General features: G+C 32.6%; 1 protein-coding gene and 1 long non-coding RNA gene across 2 annotated transcripts; both read left to right on the forward strand.

Moving 5' to 3' along the window:
* Positions 1-7,729: 7,729 nt before the first annotated feature.
* On the forward strand, positions 7,730-12,452 carry LOC105341814 (uncharacterized). The gene is made up of 4 exons (XM_020072733.3): positions 7,730-7,841; positions 7,975-9,236; positions 10,136-10,274; positions 11,829-12,452. Exons 1-4 carry the CDS (start codon positions 7,787-7,789, stop codon positions 12,284-12,286), a joined length of 1,914 nt encoding a protein of 637 aa, XP_019928292.3. The 5' UTR covers positions 7,730-7,786; the 3' UTR covers positions 12,287-12,452.
* A 4,763-nt stretch (positions 12,453-17,215) lies between these two features.
* Positions 17,216-24,870, forward strand: LOC109618119 (uncharacterized). Its single transcript, XR_010714128.1, has 3 exons — positions 17,216-18,462; positions 18,555-18,696; positions 24,039-24,870. It is a non-coding gene; the product is annotated as an uncharacterized lncRNA (long non-coding RNA).
* The last annotated feature ends 205 nt before the right edge of the window (positions 24,871-25,075 follow it).

Consider the following 25,075-nt stretch of genomic DNA (forward strand, 5'->3'; position numbering starts at 1 on the left):
ATGTGATCGACAGCCAAAGATACGCTAAATTGTTGACGAATTGATTTATATATGTATTTAATTTCTTTTATAATAATTTGTGGATAAAATAAAATGCTATAATATAATTTGAACATTAATTAATTATAACATGTTAAATTCCCGTAGTAATAGGATTTATGAATAAATACAAAATAAAATCATCACTTTCATTTTATAAGTTATGAACGGTCTTAAACACTATGAAAAATAAAGTGAAGGAATGAAAGAATTTTTTTTTATAAAGTTTAAATTGTACTGAGTTTTTACACAATATATTATTCAATTTTCCCAAACATAATTTAACGAGGCCGAGTACAGATCGAGTACGCACGCTTTCGCGCAGCGTTTTATTTGTATTGTGACGTCATCTTTTTGCTTGGTTGACGCCATGGCGTGATAGTTTCAACTGCAGATATTCAGCAAAATGTGTTGAAAATAGCTCCTTTCATGCGTAAAATTACGAAAGCCGAGAAGGATCATTCGAGATTCGAGATTCGAAATACGAGATTCGAAATACGAGATTCGAGATTCGAGATTCGAAATTCGAGATTCAATATCTAAATTAACCAATCAAATCATGGATCTGAAACCTGTATCCTAGCAACATCAAACTGTTCTAAATAAAGATCATTCGTACATGTTCTTTCCTACAAATAAATGTCTTAATAGCTCTTATATAGTGGTTATAAAATGGTTAAATTAACATTGATGAATTAACCCCACACAGTATAAACCATTAAATTAGAAATAACACTGTTGGCTTTGCGAATCTAAGGGGTTTTGTTTGCCCTGTATGTATTTCCCCCCGAACAATTTTAACCCGAAGTGCATTCGCCCCAACTGTGTAAAAATCGGCTCGCGAAGAAAGATCTGTTTAATCTAAATGTTTTAGCTATGAAACGAAACTCAATGAAATAATCGACATGTCAAAATATAGGTTATGATAAAGTTTTAAACCATAGAAGATATAATGATTTAAAACCTCAAAGACAAAAATCCAGATAAGAATAGTGTATTGTAGGGTATGGCAATGCCATTGTCGATATGAGAGAGAGAGAGAGAGAGAGAGAGAGAGAGAGAGAGAGAGAGAGAAGAAGAAAGACAGACAGACAGACAGACGGACAGAGAGAGACAGACAGACAGACAGACAGACGCAGAGAGAGTTTTGTAGTGTCAAATTCAGTTTGATTTACAGGCACGTAGCATCAGGGGGGGGCCAGGGGGGGCCTGGCCCCCCCACTTTTTCTCGCAGCAACAATTTTTTTAAAATTTACATATAAAAAAATGAAATATAATGGAGTTGGCCCCCCCACTTTTTTGGAAGGTAGTAAAAAATTGATATGAAAAGAAGGAAATGAGTAGTGTAATTAGGAATTTCATGATTTGGAGGGGAAAAATTTTGGCAGGAAAATTTTTTTTTTTGGGAAGTATAATTGAGTCTCCCCCCCCCCCCCCCCACGGATTAGGATTTTGAAGATTTTTGGAAACTTTAAAATTCCGCCCATTTATTATTTTTTTTTTTTTGCTTGTCAAGATTTTTTGGATGGGTCTGGCCCCCCCACTTTCAAAAACGATGCTACGTGCCTGATTTAGAATTTGAAATTGATTTGATTTGTTACAAGCATATATAGACAATAATTAAGCCTCTAAAACGAGAAAAGAGAGGAGGTAGCTAGGGTAGGGCAGACCAACTAGCAAGCTTTAATTTTAACGGTGTTAGCGCACCTGTGATTTACATCGACTCTCTCTCTCTCTCTCTCTCTCTCTCTCTCTCTCTCTCTCTCTCTCTCTCTCTCTCTCTCTCTCTCATCACCTAGCATTTCCTTTTCCGTGAGGGGGTTTGGGGTATTTGTGATGTCTTACATTAGCTAGCGAAAATGATAAAAAAACATGAAATTTTTTTTAAATTGTGTGCGGATGTTGTACGCCAATAATCTGTTTTCAGTATATATACATTTCAAGAGGGGGGGGGGGCTATATAGTCCTAATTAATTTGTCAGTTATTCTCTCCCCACTTTGTTTTCTCTTCGTTTTCCAGGTTTTTTTTTATTTGGCTCGGCAAATTAATATAAAACTTTCTGTGTAGCTCCATAACGATGCACTGTAGATAAATTATGAGTAGTTTTACTTTTGATAAACAGGTACATATCCGTACTTGATTTTTAATTTGACTCTTATAATCGGATTTAATATTCTAATAATTATAGGGTAGGAAAGAGTAGACGGGACTTTTTTGCGCATATCCTACTGTACCATTCATTCAACACAGGTATTAGCACACATCGAGTTCGACTTGCTTTCCTTTTGTTTCATCCACTGGATATAAAGCTATTAATTTTTGAAAATATTTTGAATTTATGGCCTGATTATATATAAATTAGAGCTGCGCTGGTGCATATATTTACCCAAATGGACCAAAATATAACCAAATGAATCTAAAAATTAGTTTTAAACGTACGACTCTTTTTCAATTCTAATCGGGTATGTCCTTTAGAAAAATCTTGAACCACACACATTTTAGCAAATAAAACGGCAATTTTTTTCATTTTTTAAGGGGAGGGAGGTGGTGCCGGTAAAGGACATGTATTGCTTGTGGCAGTTGTGCTATACTCTCATTTGTTATAATAGGTAATACTACATATTGATATAAAATGAAAGTTTCCAATTACACTGTACATAGCTTCTATCACGCATTTTGACCCGTGCAATAGTTTAAAACAATTTTCAAAGCATTTAATGTAATTCAACCGATCATTTTTGAAATTTAATTTTCTGGATCCCCGCCTGATACGTCCGCCTTCTTGTATATTAGAATTACATGTACGTTGACCATATGTACACATTAACTTAATCGGCTATGTTATGGGACGATAACATTTTTTATCAATGTTTTTGCAGGATATGTAACAAATAACAGCCTATTTGTGGGTTTTTGCACTGATTATTTGAGATAATTTGCCGCCATCTTTTATGCATTCCACACACCACTCACAGTTTCTTTATTTGGTGTTCTATGTGTATGGCGACAAATTGGTAAATTTGCACCACTCACCCCTTGTAGCTTCATCCTGATTACATTTTATCTGGCTAAGTGTAATGTAGTAGTATATTAAATACACACATCTTTGTTTGCAGTGCTTATTTACATCTTTAGACATTCACTTACAAAAAAAGTAAACATTTGTGTGACTTATATATAATTATTGTCAATTTTGGTGCGGTGGGGGTAGGGGGTAGGAAACTACAGAGAAACTTAACTTGGCTGTGAAACATATGCTTTTATTCTTTCTTGTTGATATATCAATGAATGAATTATAACAAAATATATGTACAACAATTAATTTTGAAATATTCATGCACAATCAAATAAAAGGTTTTACTGTTCTCTGCACAAGAAATCGGCAATGTGAACAAATTGGCATCCTATCATCCCTACCTTTAATTGTAGAGAGTAGGTATCCTTCTATATTGAAAACAATTCCAAAAGTAAGACTCATAATAAGTTGTTTACTGAGGAAAAGGAAAAAAATTGTATTTATTAATAATTCCGTATGATGTGATAATATCTCAATGATTTGTTTATAATCATAGTACTAGTGTATCACTGTATGCATACATAAAAACGATAAGTAATGCTTATATTTATTAGTGAAACAGGACAGATTATTTATATTTAGATTATTTAGATACATGTACTAATCTTCATGCGGGGATCTAGAAAGGAGGGGGTCAGGGGATCTGGACCCCCTCCTCGGGAAAATTGGAGCTTATTAAATTTACATAGTAAAATTTTTTAAAATTGGCCTAGGACCCCCTAAAGAAAAAATTAGCTACGCTTATGAAGTTCTCTACCATAACCGCATTTTTACACAAAAGGGGTGAATAAACCCGGGTTTTAAACTATTACTGGTGGTGAAATACCTTAGGGTTCAAACGCATCAGGTGGAAATGACTTAGATTCGCGAAGCACACTGCATTATTACTAGTCTACTTAGATATTCTGTGTAAAAGTAAATACAAATAATTATTTAGTTAGGTAGGGAGAAGTGAACATAGCATTTATTTGTATATAAGAGCATGTACGTATGATTTTTATTTAGAACAGTTTGATGTCGCTAGGATACATATTTTCAGATCCTTGATTTGATTGGTTAATTTAGATATTGAATCTCGAATTTCGAATCTCGAATCTCGTATTTCGAATCTCGTATTTCGAATCTCGAATCTCGAATGATCCTTCTCGGCTTTCGTATAAAATTGATATTACATTGTGGAATAAACATAAATGTCTCGAAGTATAAGCTATATTTGGCCTCGGGTCGAAAACATGAAGAGGGTTCAGCAAGCTTAGCCTTCTGTTACTTTTTCTTAACCCGCATAAATATAGCTTAATTCATATATTTCAAGACAGAAACCATGTATTTTATATTGATGACTCTTAATATGTGATGTTATATATTTATTCATTACTTAAATATGTCTGAATGTTTTACTAATACTATAAAGATCACCATTTCCGCCTTTGTCAAATAAAAAATAGCCATTATCTGACAAATCTGGGAATTTGGGCATACAAAAAACAACTTTGATAAGACCCCTGGAACAAACCAGGAGGTAAAAGGGTTTTTTTATTTGACCATTTGATGCCTTTTAGCATTAACTTTAATATGTAGAACATAAAAAGAAATCCATAGGGCAGAAGTTTTAAAAAAAAATGTAAAAAATGTGCAAAATTGATACATTTCAAGCAAAATCCCATAGGGTCCTATGTTAAAAATTAACAAACTTTGAGATGACCCCTTAAACAAACGATGTGGTAAATGACTTATTTTTTTTTTATCTTAAAATAATAATTATATCAGTAGAAATTCATGTAAAAATTTTCATTAAAAAATCGAGGGCAGAACAAATTAGACCCGGCCTCGTTAAATGGAATAACCTTGTCAAATGTGAAAAAGCAAATGAACAATCTATTAAACAAATACAAATCCTATCAAATAAACCTTTATAGACTCAAATTAAAGTTCTACATGATCTCAAAACTGACGAGCTAAAAAGACCACCTATATTTCGATGGAATTGGTTAAATACACACGGCACACTTCACTTACAAAATCACGGGGTTTTTTTTTACACGTTATCGCGAGTGCGCTGTTGGGAAACAGATAACGTCATACAACAAAAGTTGATGTAAAGTTGCTGTAATGTCACAATGATCGAAAGAGGCAAAGAGTTAAATATATGCCGTGATAAGATGAGTCGTGTTGCTTTTAAAAATGTATTGATAAATAATACTACTTTTTGTCCATTCCTTTGGAAGGAACGCTTGTTTTTATTTGATACTGCAATCAATGAGTTAGCTGAAAGCTGTTCTTGTAAATATTATATCTTTTGAATGTTGAACATGTTTTAAAATTGTTTTGTCATATTTATATAAAGCATAGAAAAAAAATCACGACACTTGGCATCTTCAAAGTGTTGGATGAAATATATACGAGGGTTGTTCGGAAATTATTGAGACATTTACTCTTACTCCCTTTGGAAAAAAGACATATCATTTCACCAGAAAATAAACCAGGATACCTTTTAACGTGAAAATTTTGAATTTGATGGCAAATTTGTTCATTCCTGATAAGCTAACAAACTTGCCTACATCTATTGACCCGGAGCAACCACAAACTCACTGCAAGGTCATTTTAACGTTTCTCCTTGCTCCTCTGATTTGAGCACCTTACATAGGAACGGAAACATGAGCTATTCTTCATTTTTCATCTTTTCTTTTTAATTAAAAATTGCAACAGTTACATATTCTCTCCATTCTTGATTTTTTTTAAAAAATCGAGTTATTTCTTACCAAAAGTCAACTTACTGTAAAACCTCTCTTACATTTTTTCTGTATGTATATTAGACCTGTTGAAATCAGTTTGTGTGTAAAAAATACCTGATATTTAGCCCCTCTGTTTTAATTATAATTCAGCAATCGGTAAATAAACCCCCATTAGATGAAGCATTTGACCCCTTTCCATCGTATAGTTTTTGATTAAGCAATTTCTTGGTCAGAAAGGGCCCTCGTCCGAGATTTCCACCAATTTGATGTATTTTTTTTCCTGCGCCGCCTTGACGTCAAAATTCAATAAACCGATTTCTATCGCTCGGTACATTTTTTAACCATCTCTGTATATCAAAATGAACACTAGTGAAACTTGCATAAAAGTAAGTCACAATAAATAGTAAAATGAACAAATAAAATTTAATTTCTTTTTTCATTAATTGTAGGTCTACCAACACCTAAAATGTAGATGTTTTAGTTTTTTTAAACTCCAAGTTTAAGCCTGCGCCGGGCACTCCGACCATATACTTTTTTGCGTACCTTCGTAAACAAATTATTAATTGTTTCGTAATATAACTTTGCTCGATGTTTTGATTAGGTTTCTTCAACGTTTATGCCATTTTTCACTAAACTTCGTCACTTAGAAAGGGAAATATTTATGTTGTCTCAATAATTTCTGAACAACCCTTGTAGATACTAAGCCAGTAAACTGAATATATAAAGCACTGTAAAATGGCTAACGACACGAACAAAGGAAATCATCAGATTTTCGGGACAACCGTCCCTTCTTCAGGACAAAAAAGATTAATTAAATGGGTAAGATCAAAGAAAATAAAATCTAGCACGACAACTAACACTACTAAAGAAACTATGTACAGAACAACAACTACATTTGAAACTGTTTTAGATCACAGTCTTAGAAAAGGTGTTGGCAATACGACCGATCGCTCTAAAGACTGGTCTTTTTTTTGTTATTACCCATGTAATTTATTTTAAAAATATCCGAAAATTTGACAATTTCAATGTCTTTATATATATATATATATAGTATAATATTTTTACTGATATAATCTCGGTAAGTGCTGCTTATATTAATTCTTGGTTGGTGTAATCTGATAAGAATAGAATGGCTGATGTTTTTTTAACTGTGTCCATATGTCTTTGAGTGGAGTTTTTATGTACTGCTAAAACTTTTCCTGAAAAAAAGTTTGTTGACGTTCTTTTGACACTTGCCTCCAATTTTTCTTCTTGTTTCCATCCGATCAGCTTTTCTTTCATGACTTATGCAAACAACAATAACTCAGACTAAGAATCCACCATGTCTTTGTTCATTATATATTACACAGAAAAGAAACATGCGTTCGAATTACCGCTAAGATTTCGACAGCAGTGTTTTCATTGGCTTTTTCAAAGGTCGCTCTCAGATGACCCCGAACGGTATGCTGATAGACCTTACACAGCTTTTGATACGGTTTTATAAATCTAACTTTAATTTTGATTGGATATTTACCTAGCAACCTATAACTAAACGTAGCCATTGTCCAGAACTTCGAGGTAGAACTAGTCCTTCATAGCAATTGGCCTTTACCATCAAATATATGAGTCGCTACATCACCAAAGTCATTGGTTTAAAACATCAACAAATGTTAAGCCACATCATACCGTAAAATGCGAGCATTGACTTTGCAAAAAATATATTGTATCAATGGCCGTTGGGTCGGAGCATTGATGTTGTGTTGCATTTGCTTGACATAGTCTGATTAACAAACAAGGCAGTGTTTAATTAACAACTTCGGGGTACTTCATCACATGAAATGTTTATTTAATAGATTAAATTCTAAATATTTAAGTTTCCCTCCAAACCCTTTCTCCAGTACAGATCAACTTTTGCAGTGCAGAAGGCCAAAATTCTAAATAAAGTTTTAAAATAGTATTATGGGTTACCAAAGTGTTCTCCTAACTGTTGCTTGCCTAGTTATCGCTACAACAGGTATGGAAACTATTGATTTTATTATTTTTTGTAATTAGAACTGAATTTTTAAAAATAACATTTGTTGTTGAGGAATAATTTTTTTTTATAAAATGAATTACTAATATATGAATATCTTTTTTTCGATCAACAGGACATTCCCAAGATCATTCTGGAAAGCATTTTATTGTTGCCTTCTTTCGAAACCTTGACCTGAGGAATTTTGACGCATACATTCTGATCACACCTACCACAGATGCAAACACAACAGCGAGTATTCAATTCGAACAGTTCAATGTGCCCTTAACTCTCACTTCAGGGCATACTGAACAGATAAGTTTGCGCGAACAGTTTAAAAACTTGAATAGATATACGAATATAGAAAATCCAGTTTTTGAACTTACTACATCAAATCCCGTGACCGTCACTGCTCTTGTTAAGGGCCCGGACTCTATTTCATCATACCTTGTTTATCCGTGTACAGAGGCAGGTCGAGAATTCCGAATGGTTCCATTTTGCAATGCAAAAATGAATGGTGAGTGCGTTTGTTCCATAGTTACTCTTCGTGAAAATACTACGATTACTTTAGAAAACAATAACAACGGCAACATCACCGTCTTCCATGAGCACCATGTTGGTGGGGAAACCATTGATTCTTTGTCCTTATCCAACACTAATCCATTTATAGTGCAAAATAACAAATCCAGATACATTGCATTACAGAGCTCTGATGACTTTAGCGGGCTTCTTTTGAAAACGACATTTAAAGTTGTGGTATTCTGTGGTGGTATGATAAAAGGTGCAACAACGTCCATGGAACAAATTCTTCCAATTAAGCAGTATGGTAAAGCTTTTTATTCATTTCCAATTAACAGAGAGATTATGCCACTGTCTAGACTTCGTTTTGTATCGCATTTCAACAGGACTACTGTGGCAATTAATGACAAAGAAAGCTGGATGATTGACGCTGGGAAATTTGCAGATAAACTCATCCAAGATTCAGATATATACCGAATTACCTCTAACAAGCCGATAGGGTTATATCAAATATTCTCAGGGAACAATCCATCTAGAAGCGACAAATACGATGAAGGCTTGGTATTAGTACCATCGAAAGAACAGTATATACCATCTGTTATAATTCCTCGACGGAGACAAAATGACCCTACAACGTTGTATGTTGGGTTGGTTTCTCAAGTAAACTATACTTATCAAACATATGAAGGCAACACGGACAAAATCACTATTATCAAAGACTTAATTCGAGAATCTGACAACGATGGGCGAGTTCTTAATATATCGATGACTATTTGCAAATCTGTTGAAGATAGCAATAATATGAGTGTGTACATTTATCGTATTACCGACGGGGGTTCTTCCTTCAGCATTGCTGGTCTCAAGTTCAATTCTGAAATAGTAAGAATGAACCTTTCACTTTTCAAGCTTTTTAATGACTTAATCTTACTTTACCGACACTATATATAAAGGACACATACACAGTGTATATATATATATATATATATATATATATATATATATATATATATATATATATATAACGGAAAATTGACTTTTTTATATTGTAACATGAACCAATCAAGAAATGTCTTACATGGTTTTGTGTTACACAGCAGACAACTGATACCAACTATCATGTTAAATTTTGTTGTTTTGGTTTCAAATCTTCAGAATTAAGTTTGTCGTTTATTGGCAATGTAAATTATTTACGTATACATTAACTAATTTATTGTACTCTATATCCATGGAAAGGTACGTATAGTTCCATCTTGAATTGAAATCTGCACACAACCATCTTTCACATTTACATCTCTCATACTTGGGGAGGCAGCTATATTTTAACTATTACATAATAACATACAATATAATATCTTATTATTTTCTCTCAACTATGGAGAGTTTATCGCCTAATATTGAGATCAGGTGCTTGTTGTATGATTGGAAGAAAATAGTCTATCTTACATAAGCATTTTAGATAAGATTCATTAGTTGCGTACTCCATATGTATCAAGTTGCTAGTGGACATGTTACAGATAGGCAAGCAGATCTTGCCCTCAGATAGGTTGTATTAAGCAATTGTTTCACATTGTCAAATCTCCCTCAGCTATCAGATATCTTAAAGGATGCCAACTGCAACAATTAATATGTTATCAGTATTTGGTTTTGATGCTGAGATGGACATCGTTATCACTGCACAAGTTTCATGAGCCCTTAAGACTCAAGTTTAACACCCCATGTTTACTGTGTAATGTTTTGGAAAAACAATATTGGTATTTTGATTTTCTTATTTTTTCTAGACGGAGGGTAGCGAACGTCGGGTAAATTCTTGCGAAATTACTGCCACTACCACCACCATTGACTATGGTACTTATGAAAACGACGTCACGACTGATATCACAACTAACCTGGATGTCCCTAAAATGTCTACAATAAAAAGTAATGGTTTTGTTTTTGGTAATTATTGCTAGTCGATGATTTCTAAGGTTGAATTTCGGAATCTTTAAAATCTAGTAAGTTCATTTTCTGAATAAAATCAGAAACTCAATATGTAACCTAAAATATTCAATTATTAAAGGTATATGTGGCGTATTTGGAATAAAATTTTTGACATGAGTTTGAGTAAAAATATACATCGTGCTTCCTATAATTAGACGTTTCACAAACTCTAGGCCCGTAAAACATGTTCTTTCTTCGGTTGTTTGTCCCTAAACTTTGCTACACGTCTGATGAGTATTAATGTGATCCGCCATTTGTAACGCCACTGCGCATGAGTGCGGGAAAACCTAGCATTGAAAACACGATGGAAGAACAGTTTGTTACAAATTAGAATCACGTTTTTCATGTCTTAAATTAGATAATTCTTATATCAGATGATACCTGAAGCAATATTATTCCGTTATTCATTAATGTAGAACGCTATAAATTGCTAATTATGTGTAATAAAGATGAAACACGATTTTATCATCAACGACACGGTAAAATGAGTGAATACCCCCTCTTCCTGAAGAATGCAAGTACTAAGAGTGTTTATTTATTCTTTACTAAAAATTCCTCTACTTGTGGTTTATAACTTATAGACACATGGAACACATGGAGTCCGTACGAACCTGACTAGCAAAACCCCTAAAACTTAATGATAAACTTAAGTTTATTTCGGCTTTAGTTCCTATTCAATTATTCTACATGGTCTCCGATAACAATCTTCCTTTTGTTCCTATCCTTGTCAGTCTGTCTCTTTTTTCGTTTTTTGCCAAATCTGTCAAACTTAACAGTATATATATCTTTCCTGTCGTCGCCATTGTTGTTGTGATAGACTGAGCGTGGTATCACATGACCGATTTAAAGCGGGGTTAATTCAAATGCTGGATTTACTATCGACTCCACAATAATTATAAAAATTATTTCTTTATTTCTTTATCTTTTTAACCCGAATGATATAAACTGCGTAATTTATTGTGAAGATATATCTTAATATAACTTATTTAAATAAATAAATAAATCAAATATTTCTTAGTATGAAAAAATACGCCACATATACCTTTAAATTCAGCCAAAGTATATATACTACAATTCTTTTTGCATTGAAATAAAATGTCACAATAACATTGGATAGAATGCGTCACGATATTGTCGTTTACATTTTTATAGTTGGTAAGTTGAAACAGTAACATTGCCGTACTTACGGGTTTTTTTTTCACATTATTTCTTTCATCCTTTTATTGATGTTCAAAATATGTGGGTCCCCGACAAAACAAATAAAGTTCGCCTCACCATCTGAGGATTAAGTGAAAACCCGACATAATTCTGTAGGCGGTAAGTAACAAATTAAACCTAAGAAGCTAAAGTATATGGAGTTTCTCTAACAACAGAGGTTGGCTCAATCTATCTAATGAGCCATTACGATGCATTCATGTATGCATAAAAAAAATCCTAATATTTTAATAATATTTTGTTTCGAATAACTAACTTTTATTTTTGTTATTCAATCAGATCAAGTAGACGAGGAAGTAACATCTCCACAAACCTCTCAACGTTCCATGTGTCAGCCATGTCAACCGAAGTCTGATATCACCACCACATATTCCGCCGCTACTACCACCGCTTATAAAACCACCTCAACCACAAACGCCGCCGCTACTACAACCGCCTATAAAACCACTTCTGTCAAAACAATGACTGAGGAACAACTTAAAGAAAAGATCAAAGAAATAAAAAAGGCACTTACCATTAACAAGAATGAACTCTCGTCCTATCGTCGAAAAAAGACCAGTGCAAACGATGATCGGTCGTCTGCGAAAGGGATTGGAGTGCTAGGCGCCTGTGTTATTTGTGCTGTTGTTTCTTTTATCATCATTTTGGACTTCAAAACTCTAGTCCACCAGGGGTCCATTTTATGGAAGAGGTCCGTCGGGTCATGCAAGCACTCTCAGTCTGCCCGCAAACGTTAGCAGGAAAAGCAAGGTTATCCATCGCTATGACTTTTAAAATAAAACCTGCATTTTAGTACGATTGCTACAGACTTCACTTTTTACGATTGCATAAGGAAACATTAAACGTCATTCTTTCCTTTGTTGACATTTTACAGATGCCTTACCAACACAACAAATACTTATACATCACCCTTATGTTTCTTTGTTGTACTAGACACAAATAAAAATACTTTTGCTTAAATTTTTTGAACACTCCTATTCAACTAAATGCCAGTAGTATCCTTTGAAAAAAAATCAAGGTTTTGATAAAACTAACCCATATGTAGGACTGAGAGTAACCATGATATCGAAATACACTTTGAATAAAATATAAAACGGTATGGTCATGGTGCACCAGCTCAGTTTCACATAGCCTAAAAAGTCACAACCCAGGGTTTGTTCTGCGGTACGTTTCGAGATCGGCAAACTGTTTGAGTTCTCATGCAATGTTTCTTCACATTCATGAAAATGCATCGTCTGAAGCCACGGTCGCAAGTCCGCATAGTTATCTTCTGGACCTCGGTCAGATACCGGTATATTGGCTGTGGATTGCGACGAAGCTGAAAATGTACGATTTACATTTGTGTTCTTTATACATATATACAAGTGACAACGCTATTCAGTGACATGATGAACCATAATCCATTGAAACCTGCATTGATTTTTTTTAAAGATTTCCATAGTAAATAGTTCCTTACACTATTAAATTTCGTGATATATACTTTAAGCGATCGAGCTCTATTAACAATTAGTAAATTTTGTACTTTATTTAACGCAACACTATTAAATCAAAGTACTGAAGAACTGATGGGAGTTGATTTTGTCGATGTTTATAAGTCCCTTACCAGTTTTCACCGGAGGGGACTATAGCTTATTTCTGCGTCCATCAGTCCGTCTGTCCGTCCGTCTGTCTGTCCCACTTCAGTTTTCCAAACTTTTTTTCTTGATGCGTTTGAGGAATAATATGAAATTTGCTGAACAGCTTCAAAATGTCAAACTACAGATCAAGTTTACACTTTTGTAGCGTCTGGTTGACATATTTTCGAGAAAGTTATTTTTTTATATTCCAATTTTTTAATGTTCGGGTTCGATATTCTGCATAACAGTGCATTGTTTTCACAATTTCCACAAACCGGTAGCGGACGTGTATTGCTTATGCAATACTCTCAGAATGCTTGTTTATTGTAAAATCAATGATATGTTATTTTCCATGACAAGTACATGCAGTTTCTAATTTGATTTAAATCACGCACATTTTTATAAATGAATTTTTGTACTTTTTCGACAAGAATGTCGATTAATTCAATCAAACTATGTATCAGTAATAGAAATATTTCTCGAAAATTGCATGGATCCAAGCAATATTGAACTCTAGTCTCGTTCAACCAAACGCTCGGCTGACACCGTAAAACTCCGACAAGGATTTACGGAGACAGACGAGCGTCGAGTTGAACGAGACTATATTGAACTCTGGCGTAGGAATACATACGACTACAAAAAATATTTAAATTGTTCGTACCATTTAAAATCTGACTATTTTCAAGATATTTATAAATAAGTTTCCTTGAAAAACAATGCTTTAGCATACATTACATCGAATTTATCAATTATTTTCAAGAACTAAGTCTTGTCAGCAGCAATGATTTGTGCTGAGGTCCAAACACTGTTTCACTTTCGGTTTGTCTGAGTAACTGCGTAGGAGAGTTTATTAAAATCAACCCCCGATTATGAGTATATTAGCATAGCATATCAATTAAGGTATGTACTTAGCCTTTGGCAAAAAAATGAATATATTAACATTCCACATATTTTTTGCTTGTAAAGTGTGTTGAAAGCTACGGCAGTTATAACACTGTAATGGACACACGGTACTTAAAGGTTAAAAGGTTAAAATGACGAGCTTTATTATGACGTCACAACGCGCGTTTCTCAATTTGTATGCACACATCGCTGCAGTTATGAGACTGTATACTTAAAAAAATCATGATACAATGCTATAATATTAGCATAGCATATCAATTAAGGTATATACTTACCCTATGGCAAACGTACTATGCTATGCCAAATTACTATCCATCTAGATAAGATCAAGCTTAAAACTTTGCTACACCTTCCAATTCACTTACAATATGAAATAAACAATACTTCCGTTTAAAGATTCGTATTAAGTAGCTACATGTACTTACAATGTGATAAATACTTTAAGCCATCTCTTAATAATACTTTTCTAAAATGTTTATACGAAAATTCACACTCTTTATTCTTTAAGTTACAAATAATCACATTTGTAAGGTTTATATAAAAATATAGCTGCAGGTCTGAGAGTCTTTTAAACACCATCACCAGCCCCATATATTGAAGTGGTGCAATTTGTTTACATGTAAAAATTGCGACCCTCGATCTTAATGTAAAATTGACATACTTGATTTTTCGAGGTTGGTAGTGTGTTTCGGAGAAGGTCTGAGGCAAGTAAAGAGACGATATTAGTAGTAATTGCATGGAGAATTTAATGGTACTAATTGTTTATTATTTCAATAGATGGCACTGTAGCTCCCAGGTCGTCTTGGTTTAATTCAATTTACTTCAACATCTATTTTCTTTGAACGTCTACCCGCATGCCTCCTTTTTCGGATTAATAAATAAAAACATTATCGACGATATTAAACTTCAGAATAAGCACGAATATAGTTAAACTCTGATATGTAAGGAAGAGTAAGAGTGCTGACACTTTTGTTCTCCTTAATTTAATATATTTATAATTTATACTGTTAAAAAAATTAATGTAGTGCTCAAAACCTATAGCAAAAAGGATTATTTTGTACCACGTACTAATGCATTGCTTGTGAAATGTTCAAAAGAATATAACATTTTTCAAGGAGCTTTTAATTATTTGAATAATAAACATGCCTGCATCAATTACAGCGTTTCATTTTGTAATATTTTCATTCAGTGTTTATTTCCCTTTATGTTTGCATTGGAAATCTAGCTGCGACATTTAATTTGCATTGAGTACACCCACTTAGCTAATTCATTCGCCATAGGCACAATTATAAATTTCATATGCGTTTTAAGTATATTCATTTTTGCAAGATTAAATGAAACGTTCAATCTTACATGACAAATTTGATATCTAATCGTTAATAAAAATGATTTTTCACTACAAATTATCAATCTGCGAACTTGGTCAATTGTACTTCAGAATTTTTTTTCCAAGACTGAAATTTTACATTTTCCTTTACTCAGTTTTTAAAAAAATTGAACCATTGAGAAGGCTATTTCATGTATTTTGTTAGATGATGATCTTTTTTCAAAGGGACATGCAGCATCTTAGGAAGTGTGCAGTCTCTTTACATAAAAGCGAAAAACACGTGGTTTTTATGGTAGAACTGTTTGGAGCTCAACATTTTGAGAAAATACCACATCGTATGCCCTTTTTGGTGTCAACTGATGAGATAGGCAACAATTAACATTTCGTCCGAGTATTTTGTCAAGAGAAATACAAACTGATTTTTAAAAACTTTTCCCCTTCATAGTGTTATATGGTTAGATAAGCGATATTTCTACAGACAAGTTTGTTTTCCGGTGTATGGGGAGCGGAGTGGACCAGAAACCTTAAGCCTACGATGATTCGTGAAAAAGAAAGACAGTATTTCACAGATATTTTAAAAGTGCAAAGTGATCTTATGCTATAGCTTCTTTAAGTGTGAAGTTTTAAAAAGATTACAGATTGAAATTTACTCATTCAAGAATGAATTCTACATTTTTATTTGTTAATTTCACAGATAAAAATGTAAAATTTAAAAATTAGATTTTTCCAGTAATAAATGTCCATTAACAATCTATTTTAGGTACATCTCTTGTTTTGGTTCATTGATTTCAGTCGTTGAATGTATATGTATATGTATTTCCGTTAAAAGTCATGGAAATACACACATAGGATGGTAGCTTGGAATATTTTTGTAAGGGAAAATATGTCAAATTTGATTACTTGTTTTAATTAAGCATATCTTAAAAACTGTTTAATATTTATACAAGATAAAATAGTTCAAACAGTTTCTATCAAATCTTTTGCTTTTTAGGGATAAAGTACACACATGAAATAATGTTTAAGTCTGGGGATAATAAAAGATGGGATATAGAATAAACAACTATTGCGTAAATATGCATTCAGACCAGTTCTTATTATAATATAAAGACCCTACTGAAATCATAATGACAATTTTAAAAAGTAAAACTTCTGGAGCCAAATGCATGAGCAAGTTACACGTACAAACAAATAATTTTTCTATGAATATAAACTGGTTACCCTTGGATGTAAGTATTCATAAAATAAAACACCACATTACACAGAATATAGGATAACTTGTAAATAAAATATACGAATCAAGCTACGAAAAAAAAGCAGTACAGATTGCATGTTCAAATGGCTAATCATGGATAATGTCGGATGTACATGTACTTTACGTTTTGATTGATAATTGTATGCGTTTCTTCTTTGTCATCATCATTAATAATAAAAGGAAAAAACCAATTTGCAGTAATCCATTTTCATATCATATTAATTCAGCTGCAAATTAATCTAGGTACGATCAAACATTTAAGGGATGTTTCAAACGTTCAAAGCTAGAAGATACTTTACTCTGAGTAATACTCGGTTTAAGTTGCATGAGCATGGACTTTTTTCGTACGTTACAGATAGTGCTTTTTTGTATATGCAAAATTTCAGGTGAGTGTTTTACTACACAGTTGTCGGGAGGGATGGAGTTATAGAAGATAATTTTTGAAAGTTTTAAAAATGTAAAGGTTTAATTCTTTTAAAAGATTTTTTTACATAAATTATAAAAATGCAGTAACCATTTGTGAATAAGTTATATTAACGATATAATGATTGTTTGAAACTTTTTTCAGCACAGAACAGAAACCACACTGGAAAAAATTTTGTGGTTGCTTTCTTTAGGAACTTAGATCTGATAAAAATGGATGTTTATTTATTGGTGACTGGTGTTGGTGATGCAGATGTCACAACCAGCGTTTTTTACCCAATGCCAAAACAGAACTTATCCTCTAGTTTTACCCAGCACCCAGGAATGGCTGAAGAGTTCAATGTTAATAACGTCGTGAAATCTTGGACAACGAACATAACTTATCCAGTTTTTAGCATCAAAGCTTCACATCCTGTGAGCGTCACCGCATTTGTCGATGGTCCCGGCTTGTCGGCTTCCTATCTTGCAATACCATCCGACATTGCTGGGACAGAGTACAGAATGATGCCAGTTTGCGATTCGTCTAAAAGGGACTTGTGTGTCTGCATTATCGTAAACCTGGCGGAAAACACGTTCGTAACACTGCTAAATGACAATCACGGCAATGTATCCGTAGTCATGTCTGTTGACAAGGTGGACCATAGGACCGACTGGTCGCTTCCTCGAACCGCTAAACGCTTCTTCCTTAACAATTCGTTCAGTTACATGTCACTTGAAAGCAAGAACGACTTTACGGGGCTACTGGTGCATGCCGACCAGAATGTTGCTGTGTTTTGTGGAACTTCGAGGCAGGGGTATACAGTGTCAATGGAACAGGTGTTACCCGTGACACAGTTTGGTCTCTCTTTTAGACATTTTCATGTTCCTAATTTACATGAATACAGACTGCGATTAATCTCTCATTATAACTGCACAGTAATCGAAATGGGTTTAAATAATTATACACTAAACTCCGGGGAATATGAAGATTTCTTTATTAACAGGGCTCATGTCATTAATTCTTCAAAACCAATTGCTGTTCTGCAAATATTTTCTGAGTCAGTTGAATTACCAGGGGAAGGATTATTAGTGGTACCAGCAATTAAGCAGTATTTTTCGACAGCGGTCATTCCAAAGCGCAAAGAAGACACGCCAAAAGGACCTTTATTAATGTATATTAGTATCAATTATAAAACATGCTATTATACTATGTTGAGAAACACGACTATTCAAAGGCTAGTTATAAGCCCCACGTTTTTTCAACCCTTAGAAAATAATAATCTACTGGTAATGAATGTTAAACAAGATTTGTGCGGCAATTGTGAAAATGGTTTTGGAATATATGTTAATCGTAAAAGTTCAGAACGAGGAGGGTCGATCAACGTCGCTGGCTTCCAGTTCTTGTCTGATGAGGTAAACACAATTGGGAACACAATTTTTAGTAAGGATTGTATATTCTCTCTAGACTTTATATGCCATGTTCTATATGATTCTATATAATGCAGAACCAAACAAGCCATTACGATGGACCCTCCTGCGGCAATGATGACACCAATCTACCAACAACGTTATACACAAAAGATGCTTATCCTACCACCACTGGCAAATCAAAGTTGGAGGATGGACCCAAGACTACAAACTCTCCTGGTATATATTTAATTTACATAAACTACTTGTACTAGTTTATGATTAAGAAAAATCTAAATAGATTCCATAGACGGATCAAGCAAAATCAATACGTGTAATGTTCAGTGTTCTTTAAACCTCTTATTCGCCCCCCCCCCCCCATGTTTTTAAAACATTTTTCGATGATAATATTCAACAAACATTTAACTCAAATGACAAGTCCTGCCAATCCTTGCTTACCCATTATTGAGCGTTTGGATTTTGGTAAGGATGATTTTCATCATTTCTAGATATCGATGAGAATACTAGTAACAGAAAAGGTCACCCTAGCAACAAACAATATTGAGACTAATTACAAAAAGCTACTTTAGTAGTGGATTTTTGGTTTGTTTTTTTTTTTTACATTTGTTTTGAAGTTTTAAATCTGAAATACCTCCGGGTTATGCAATGCTGCCACCTTAACAGCCTGTATATAAAAATAAAAAAATCCAATAAAGACATATTTAATATTTATAAGTATTTTCATCTGTCAATCTGTAGTACGTGTAACTAGAACTACTACATGGTAGTTTGACTGTAGTTTGACTGTATGGTCGGTCCGTTTATTGAAGGCCGTTCGCGCTCTCTGAGTAGTATAATTTTGACCGATCAATCCATGTGAAGTCATCATACGATTATTACTATTACAGCTACTTAAATTACAGCTGACATTTATTAAACTAAACAATACATTTGAAAACATCTTTTAAAAGTAAAACGAATGTGTGTACTTATGCGCGAATGACGTTTTACTCGGTCATATAGATTTCTGGTTTGTCTGATCAAAACGGGATGGACCACAATCAATTTTCTTAAGAAATAGAGAGGGAAAATAAATAGTGGAACCTAATATAAATCACTGATTTTAGTGATAATGTCTTGCGTAAATTTTAAACTTTTCACATGTATATTCATAAGGAATAAGGAATCATTCTTTGAGTATTATGAGGTGATAGTTTTGGTCGGGGCGTGATCAAATCCAAGAAAGCCCGAAGGGCTTTATGATAGAAATGATCACGCCCCGACCGAAATTATCACCTCATCTTATTCAAAGAATGATTCCTTATTACTTATATTTATATAATTTTAGGCCATCGTACGATTAAATCTTTAAATATGAATAAGCAAACCCCGCCGGCGCCTCAATTTGGCGTCATTTGTATTATTGGTTATATAGTACAAATTCGATACGTAGAGTTATCACAGACAAAGACACTGGATAATGTAAATGTAGTGAAATAAACACCGGATGCTGAAGGGATCTTAGATTACTTCACTTCGATAAATTATTTATTTTTTTTTTTATTGAATTTTCACATATTCACATACCATAGCATAAACATTTATATAAATATATGTTGCAATGTATACATATACATTAAATTTATAGTATTTGTTTGATAGATATAATCAATATTTTGATATAAAGTATATATGTACATATATGTATTACTTCTCAGAATAGTAACGATATAATTTGAACAAGTTGTGGTATAAATATATATGTGAAAAATGGTTTTCTTTTTAGAAAAAAAAAAGGAAAAGGAAAAATTCAAAGATACAGAGCAAAAAAAAAAAAATAAAAAAAACAAAAATAATAATAAGAAACATTAAGGAGAGAATAAAGATGGTGGTGAATGTTCCAAACGTTGAAATATATCTTTCCAATAAATATCAAACAAATGATAATTACAGTTTTTCAGAAGCAAAAGTTTTTCAATAAACAGTCTTCTGGTTATAGATTTCTTAATGTTTTCTACATTTAGCCTTGATGTTTTCATTTTAGTTTGCAGAATACATTGTTTTGTGAAAAGAATGATTAAATTTTCCAACCTATGAATATCTCTATTATCAAATTTTCCAAAAAGGATTGAATATTTGTCAAAATTTGTTTGTAAACCAAAGATATCTGTCATCCATTTCTCCAAATCAATCCAAATTTCTTTCACTAAATAACAGTCGACAAAAATATGTTCTATAGTCTCAGGGGTCTGTTGACAAAAGTAACACAGTGGAGAATTTACTATCCCTACTCTATGTAAATGATAATTGATTGGCAAGATCCTATGTAATAGGTATTGAAGCCACAGTAATTTTGAATCCTTTGTGCACTTAAAGGGCAAACTATAAATTTTCCTCCATTGTTTTTGAGTTAAATTGATTTCTGACATCCATTTTTTTTTTATTTTGGATAAGTTCTTTTCTTTGATATCAAGAGATTGTACATGTCACTACAACCCTTCTTAGATCTACAAAATATTTCTACTGTATTTGGGTAACCAATATTACAATTCTTAGTTAACGGTATATTTAATACTTTCACATAATTTTGTAATGCTTGTGTTAAACCGAGATATTGAACAAAATTTGTTTTTAAGTTGTATCTCTTTTTCAACTGATTACTAGTATAACTAAAAATATTCATACATATCCCCTATATATATAAAACCTAAGTTAAATAAATCCTTAATGAAAACTGATTTATTGTCGATTTTAATATCTGGATTATACCATATGTGTTCATTAAACAGTCTATCACAATTTCCTTTTTGCACATCAATAATTGTTCTCCAACATTGCAATACATCTTTCCAAAATCTATTGTTTGAATTTTTCATAATCGTATTAGTAAAATCAATACCAAATTTCATCAATGTTTGCATATCATGTCCAAAATTAGCTTTAAACAAGTTTGTCCATTTTGAATTTGAAAGTATAAGCCTTCTAATCCAACTTGATTTAAGTGCTATCATAAAGTTTTCGAAATCTATCATTTTTAATCAGGCATTCCCATATCCTTGAATAAGAGTGCTTCTCTTAATTTTGTCTGGCTTTTCATTCCAAATAAATTTGAAAAGTTTTCTTTCAAAACTTCTAATAAATTCTAATGTTGGGTTTGGTAGTGTTAAAATTAAATGATTAATTTTTGGGACTATAAGTGTTTTAATAACTGTTATTTTGCCTATCGGTGTAAGGTTTCTAGAATTCCATCTGGTTAAGAGTTTATCAATCTTTTCCATTACTGATATATAATTTATATCTATCATCTCTTCCAGATTTACTGAAAAAATTATACCCAAAAGATTAAACCTTGTGTCAAATTCAGTAAATTTCCATCTAGAGTGATGATAAACTTCTTTTGAGAATTTTTTACTTCCTATCCATATTATTTTTGTTTTACTAAAGTTTATCTTTAGTCCAGACACATTTGCATATAAGTCTAGTGTTTGGAGAATTCCATCAAGAGATTTTGGAGAGCCATCTGTGATTAATGAAGTGTCATCTGCATACTGCGATATTTTATATTCTTCCCCATCTATATTTATGCCCTTTATATTTTTATTATTTCGAATTAAGATACCAAGAATTTCAGCACAGAGTATAAATAAATATGGAGAAATGGGATCCCCTTGTCTACATCCTCTCTCTGGTTGGAAATATTAAGATATTATGCCATTTTGTATAATGCATGAAGTTATATTGTTGTAGAATACTTCTATCCATTTTTTTTATTGATTTACCAAAATTAAAATACTCTAAAATTTCAAAAATAAATTTCCAAGACACTGAATCAAATGCTTTTTCAAAATCAATAAGCATAATTAGACCTGGTATTTGTTTACGTTCAGTGTAGCTCATAATATTTTCCCCTATAAACCTACCCTTAACAAAGCCTGTTTGATCATTACTAATTAATTTATCTAAAATTTTTTTAATTCTTTCTGCTATACAGCCTGTCGCTATTTTATATACAACTGTTAATAAAGTTATTTGACGCCAATTTTTCAAAAACTGTTTTGGTTTATCTTGTTTTGGGATACAAGTAATTATTCCTAATTTATTTGTAGAAGACAATTTACCTATTTCATAAGATTTATTAATTGCTCTAATAACAAAGTATTTCAAATCAGGCCAAAATTTTTTTTAAAATTCAGCTGTAAAACCATCGGCACCAGGGCTTTTATCATTTTTCATATTTTTCAGAAAATTCAGGGCTTCATGTTCCCTTATAGGTCCTTCTATGCTTTCTTTTTCTTCCTCTGTAAGTTTTCGTATGTCCAAATTATTTAGTTTCAAACATATATTTTCATTTTCTATTTGTCTTTTCTTCTTATACAAGTTCTCATAAAACATTTTTGTTTCATTTAAGATATCATCTTGATTGTATATAATTTGGCCATTTTCTCTTTCTAGTTTAGTTATTTGTTTATTAATAAAGTTTTGTGATTCTAAATTACAAAAATATCTTGATGGTTTTTCTCCCTCTTCTATCCATTTAACTCTTGACCTTATGTAATTTCCTCTAAGTTTGTGGTTTCTAATATTTATGAGTTCAGTTTGTTTTTCTTCAATTAGTTTTATTGATTCATTGTCAGTATTTTGTTCTAATAATATAATTTCATTCTTTAACTTTTTTTCAGTTTCATTTTGGAGTTTGTTTTTAAATGTTGCATATGATATTGTTTTTCCTCTTATTTCCATTAGTAAAGTGTCTAAAAATATGTGGTCTTGTATTCTGAAACAGATATCTGCATTACTTATACTTTCAATATTTTCAATATCATAAACTAAAGCTGCGTATTGCTTTTTAATGGCAGTTATTTTCTGTTTAATTAATTGTACATATTCAATATCTGTTAGCAAAGAGTTATTAAATTTCCAAAAACCTCTTCCCCTTTTTACTTCGATAAATTATTGCCAGTGCTTTGTTTATAAGAAATAAATTACGGTTTGTTGATTCGAATTCTTTTATACAATCGATTGTTAAAGCATTTTTGGATCATTATGGTATTCAGATTAAAGATGAGACAATCGCCTTGAATAAGCATTTCTTTATAAGTTAAAAAAGTCATATGTCCAAGAAAAAATGGGGGTGAGGGTGGGACATTCTTACGCCAAGACACCCCTCCTCCCACGATCCGCCTATTTGTTCAATATCAAATAAAACTTGCACAATTTATTTTATTTTAAAAGATTAATTGTTAATATAGTAAACCATTGCGTTCTTAATTCTAATTAGTATTTTTTTCCAAAATTTTTTTTATATGTGCTTTGTATTCAAAGGACTGGGTGGTTGTGGCCGTTTTAGACTATGTAAAATTAATATTTTTGAAAAGAAGGAGACCCATGTAGAAAGAATTCATATTCGATTCTAAAGATATGGAGTTTTTCTAGACAAAATAACAGCTTATAGCTAAACAAATCATTTCAAACCATAAAATGTAAATTTGTTGTTGTTGACCGATACTTTTACTCCTGTTGTATGATTTCACACCACAATGCGTGAAAATAAAAGAAAGAGAACTTAAATTGTATTTTCACAGAAATCATGAATGAGAAGAAAACCACAACAAAAACAGAGATCTTGACAAAGGAAAAACCCACAACGGTGATTAGTTCGTCTTCCAGTTCATTTTTGAACTGCACTTGTAATTCGAATCCCAAAGAGGAGGACGACCTTCTAACAATTAATCTTCAAGAAAAAATGAAGATACTGAGAGAAGATCTTCTACTCGACAAACGAAGCCTTTCGTCGTATCGGCGGAAGAGGACAAGTGCTAATGACGATAGATTGTCTTCAAAAGGAATTGGAATGTTGGGTGTATGTGTACTCTGTACTTTCGCAGCGGTCATCTTTATAATGGATTTTAATACCCTAACGCACCATGGGACAATTTTGTTGAGAAAGATCATCAGATTAAAAGATCGTAGAGGATTTTCATAGAAAGCCCAAAAGCATTATGATTTGTAAATACCTGCAGCTGGTACATCCTAATACGTTGAAAAAATTTTTTCGCTCCTTTGTAAATTTATGGAGAATGGACCATTTAAAATGGTGTTGTACTACATGTATATATACTAATTGGAATCATTTGTTTTGCATTTTTTAAAACAAATTAGACGGTAAAATTTGGTCCAAATTAAATGTAATCCTATGGTGTTGTGTGCTCTCTAGTGTGTCTGGTGTTCTCGACACATGCCATCGGAGCCATTCGAAACTTCTCAGTCACCGTATGTTCATCTTATAAACATATATACTTATAAATCATGACATATTGTTAATAAACTGAAAAACTTTGTGCGAGCGCAAATAAGTCTTTCAGAAACCTAACAGTTTCATAGACACTGATTGTGTCTACATGTTCTAGTATTTAATAAAACGACGGAATAATTCTTTTCCAGATATTCTCTTCTCAAATACGGGTCGCTCTCTCCCGTACAAGGTTAATTCATCTCAACACGCGTTTCAATTTTCGTTTTTTTATCTAGACTTTGCATTGAATATACTTTTATATGAGCTTGGGATGCATCAGCATCGAAGGTCTGATTCTAACTGAAGGTATAGTGAACAATGGAATAA

Source organism: Magallana gigas, chromosome 5 (assembly GCF_963853765.1).
Source record: "Magallana gigas chromosome 5, xbMagGiga1.1, whole genome shotgun sequence".
Lineage (NCBI taxonomy): Eukaryota > Metazoa > Mollusca > Bivalvia > Ostreida > Ostreidae > Magallana > Magallana gigas.

Coding starts and splice junctions, on each gene's coding strand:
- LOC105341814 (XM_020072733.3), top strand. CDS start 7,787: ATGGGTTACCAAAGTGTTCTCCTAACTGTTGCTTGCCTAGTTATCGCT. Junction 9,237..10,135: donor TCAAGTTCAATTCTGAAATA/GTAAGAATGAAC, acceptor TATTTTTTCTAG/ACGGAGGGTAGCGAACGTCG. Junction 10,275..11,828: donor TAAAATGTCTACAATAAAAA/GTAATGGTTTTG, acceptor TTATTCAATCAG/ATCAAGTAGACGAGGAAGTA.